At 39.3% G+C, this 4618-nt stretch overlaps 1 protein-coding gene across 1 annotated transcript; it reads right to left on the bottom strand.

The window, feature by feature from the left end:
• Positions 1221-2392, bottom strand: LOC109227208 (glycine-rich cell wall structural protein 1.8-like). The gene has a single exon (XM_019392271.1). It carries the CDS (start codon positions 2339-2341, stop codon positions 1484-1486), a length of 858 nt encoding a protein of 285 aa, XP_019247816.1. The 5' UTR covers positions 2342-2392; the 3' UTR covers positions 1221-1483.

The following is a 4618-nucleotide window of genomic DNA, read 5'->3' as shown; positions in this document are numbered from 1 at the left end:
ACACACACTAACATATACTATAAACAAGTTATATAAACGTTATAATATTATAGTAAAGTGTCTCTGTGTGTATGTGTGTGTGTGTGTGTGTGTGTATATATATACTAACACTTGTTATAGTATATGTGTGTGTGTGTGTATATATATATACACACACACATACATACATACACACGCATAGACACTTCACTGTAATACTATAACGTTTATATAACTTGTTATAGTATATGTTAGTATATATATATATATATATATATATAAGACACTTCGTGCTACTTTAACTATATATATAGCATGTTATAGTACGTGATACTGTATTCATTATTTGTATTGTAACTACATATATATATATATATATATATATATAAAACACGCTTCGTTGTACTACTTTAACTACATATATAGCATGTTAGATTATATTTTAGTGTATTCATCCCTTGTATTACAAAAGTGTTAACGGATTATATTTATATTATTTAGATAGTAAATACAAAAATAATTTTTAATTTTGACCAATGTTGACCTGAAAAGAGAACCAACTTTGGTCGCTAATTGTCCGAAACACAGAAAATTAAATTTAGCGACAACGTTGGCGCTAATAAAATAGGATTTATTTATATTTTATATAATGTTTTAAATTAATAATATAATTGTTAAATGTTAGAACTGGGTCCCAGATTAGCGACCAAAGTTGGTCTCTATCTGCTTCCCCTTTAGTAAGCGACCAACTTTGGTCGCTAATTTTGAATTATATTTATTTATATTTTATAATTTTTTTAATAATAATATAATTATTTAATTTTTATAACTGGGTCCCAGATTAGCGACCAAAGTTGGTCTCTATCTGCTTCCCCTTTCGTGAGCGACCAACTTTGGTCGCTAATTTTGAATTATATTTATTTATATTTTATAATTTTTTTAAATAATAATATAATTATTAAAATTTTATAAATGGGTCCCACTTTAGCGACCAACTTTGGTCGCTAATTTCAGCATTTCTTTGATCAAGCAAGTCTGACCAGTCCGGTCAACATTTTGACCAAATTAGCGACCAAAAAGCGACCAACCTTGGTCGCTAATGTATTTAAAATAATTATTTAATTATTTTCTCCAATTTAGCGACCAACGTTGGTCGCTTTTCCTGACAGACCAAATTTGGTCGCCAAATTTTGGTCGCTTTTTTCCGGATTTTTAGTAGTGCTTGCAAAGGTTTACTAATCTGCCCAAACCAATATTGCTTATTATTGCATGCATGCAACATATATATAGAGTACTGAAATTTGCAAAGCACTTTAATACTTAAAATGCAAGCATCATACCTTAATTTTGCTATCAAAGGAAACGATAATACACTAAAGATGCAGCCTTTCTTTTGCCTTCACGATATATCATCTTCCCACCACAATTTGACTACATTATTTTTTAGTAGTGTAGGCAAGAATAGGGAAATTTTTAGATTTCAATTGGTGATTAGAATGAGCAATCAAGGGGCGTAGCCACCACCGTGTCCACCACCTTCACCACCTCCAGCACCTCCTCCATATCCACCAGCATGCTCACCTCCTCCAGCGTAGGCTCCACCTCCTCCGGCACCACTACCGCCGCCACCGCCTCCATATGCTCCTCCATGTGCTCCTCCTGCACCACCACCAGCTCCTCCTCCACTACCGTATCCACCAGCTGCTGCTCCCCCTGCTCCTCCAGCATAAGCACCACCGCCACCACCTCCATGACCACCTCCACCACCATATCCACCACCTGGTGCCCCACCAGCTCCGTAGCCGCCGCCACTGCCTCCTCCTGCGCCTTCAGCATATCCACCACCATGTGCTCCACCTGCAGCAGCTCCGCCACCACCGGTGCCTCCACCACCTCCAGCACCATATCCACCACCTGGTGCTCCTCCAGCACCATATCCGCTACCACCACCTTCACCACCACCACTTGCATGTCCAGCATCGTGTCCTCCACCAGCGTAGCCACCTCCTGCTCCACTTCCACCGCCACCTCCTCCACCATATCCAGCGCCATGCTCTCCTCCAGCTGCATAGCCAGAACCACCACCGGCTCCGCCTCCACTACCACCTCCACTGGCATAACCATGGTCACCTGCAGCTCCATATCCACCACCTCCACCGGAACCTCCTCCACCACCACCAGCATAGCCTCCACCAGCAACACCACCACCAGCGCCACCACCAATGCCATGGCCTGCACCATAGGCGCCTACCTCACCCCCAACACCTACATGATCATAAGTGAGGAGGGTTCTAGCAGCTGAACATATTCCTATACCCAATAATAGAAAGAAAACAATGTTAACAACTTTAAGCTTCGCCATTGCAATGTAGTTGAATGCCGCAAATCGACTTGGGATAGAATGCAAGAATCGGAGGCTATTTATAGATGTAGAAACGCGTCTATATGCTCAAATCACATGCAAAAGAACTAAAGGCAACTCCTTTTGTCCCTACAATTTAAGTGGTCCACTTCACTAACATCCTCACAGATTTGACATCATTTCATTTTAATTCAATCTCTACTCCAATTAGACCAGCTAGTGTGCTTGTGCTGTCTCCCATATTCGTTAAGTATACAGTATAAATATTTCTTAATACCATACTTTTCTTAATTCTTTATTTTTGATATATCTTGTAGTTGGAAGTCCGACTCAGTTTCATGTATTCCTCCCAAACTAATTATATATTTTAGTTCCACTTAATCGATACGGTTCTTTATGTTTAATATACTTTATTTTGTGTCACATTCTCTAATTTTGAGTTGGAAAAATGTGATGCGTCATTGAATTAGGCCGATTAAGATTAGAGTTCTTATTCAACCGGGGCTTGCTAATTTTTGAGCTTTTATGAATTTAACTTATATGCACTTGCGGTAAAAGTATATTACCCAATATTCATACTAAATCAATTGATGCATGATACATTATTTGTTCGATCATTCGATACTCGAAGCTGACTGGTCCGACTAATTCAGATTTGCGACGGCAGGCCCACTATGGGGTACTTGAACTCGAGGCCTTTGTTTATGCTATAGTTGTTCTCTTCGTTGGGATGTCAGCAAGTTAGGTAGCTCCAAGGGTGAAGTCCACCACACCTATTGATGGTAATAGATACATAATATGTGTTTGCGAATATTGATGTTGCAAGTTACCTACCTCATTTTTCAGGTTGCTATTTTCCGTTTAATGTGAATAGTCACCTATAATTATCTTTTAGGTGATCTAATAGTGTATAATAAAAACCACTCTCCTTCTGAATGCTCTCGGCGCATCTTAGCGTGTGATACTAACGTGCGCCATCAGCCATGGGAGGACGAGGCCGACCTAAGAAAACTGTAACGAAGGTACAATTAGCTGAGTTCATAGCATCAACAAGCAGGAATGGTGAACCAAACAAGACCATGCCAGTTCAAGGAAATCAAAGTCGCGAAAAATAGATGACTACACCAAAAATGGGGGAGAATGCAAAATCGGAGATGACGAGCATAAATAAAAACTTGAATTCACAATACGCGAACAAACAGGCTGAAATTCAACAGATCGAGGTACATGCAAGTGAATCGCATAACGTGGAAAGTAAAAAAGCTGAAGAAACACATGCAATTCAATCGAACAGTGAAAAACAACCAATTGTAATTGAAGCAAGTACAGAGAAGGTTAAGGATGGCAAATCCTGGGCAAATCTGGTTGCTGGGAACACTTTTACAGCTAGAGGAATGGGATTATCATTTGTGGCACCAGTAATACAGAATGGGGAAAAAATAGTCGAATTGCAACAGGATGAAATTGAGAAGAAAACAGAGAAGTGGAAAATGGCAGTTATTTTGTATGTAGTAGGGGATACACCAAGTATTGGAGCCATAGAGAGGTTTATTGCAGCTCAATGGAATTTCGTATCTAAGCCAAAAGTGTACTACCATAATGATGGATTCTTTATAGTGAAATTCAGAAATGTAGAAGAGAGAAATGAAGTCCTATACTCAGGGCCAAGCATTATTAACAATAAGCCAATAATTACTAAAGCATGGATAGCAGACTTTGATTTCAATGAAGAGGTTCTGAAAACATTGCCATTGTGGGTCAAACTAGCAAACTTACCACTGAATTGTTGGGGAATGGACTCATTGAGCCGGATAGTGAGTGGATTGGGAGTCCCAGTTTATGCTGATGAGTGTACAACAAAGGTAGAAAGGATATCCTATGCTAGAATCCTTGTGGAAATGGATATCACAAAACTATTGCCAACAAGAATACTAGTTAAGGATCCGAGTGGTAGGCAGTTTGAACAAGCAGTTACTTATGACTGGAAGCCTATGTACTGTAACCATTGCTTACAAATAGGACATAATTGCCAAGCCAAACAAGCACAACCACAGATGAATAGCAACAAAAACAGAAGCAGGAATGGAAGCCAAAGGAGCAGGGAAGTCAAGGTGCTACAAAGGATGAGAATCAAGCACCAGCAATGAATTCAAAACTAATAATCCAGAAGCACAATATGCAGAAAACAACAACTGAGGAAGAGGAAGGGTGGCAAGCAGCAAAAGGAAAATCAGCCACAAAAAATACTCAAGCAACATCAACACAAGGAGTTGAAGT

The sequence above is a fragment of the Nicotiana attenuata genome, chromosome 6 (assembly GCF_001879085.1).
Source record: "Nicotiana attenuata strain UT chromosome 6, NIATTr2, whole genome shotgun sequence".
NCBI classification, from domain to species: domain Eukaryota; kingdom Viridiplantae; phylum Streptophyta; class Magnoliopsida; order Solanales; family Solanaceae; genus Nicotiana; species Nicotiana attenuata.
This window is presented reverse-complemented; position numbering and strand designations above follow the sequence as displayed.

Excerpts from the sequence above, each read along its gene's own strand:
- LOC109227208 (XM_019392271.1), bottom strand. The coding sequence starts at position 2,341 with ATGGCGAAGCTTAAAGTTGTTAACATTGTTTTCTTTCTATTATTGGGT.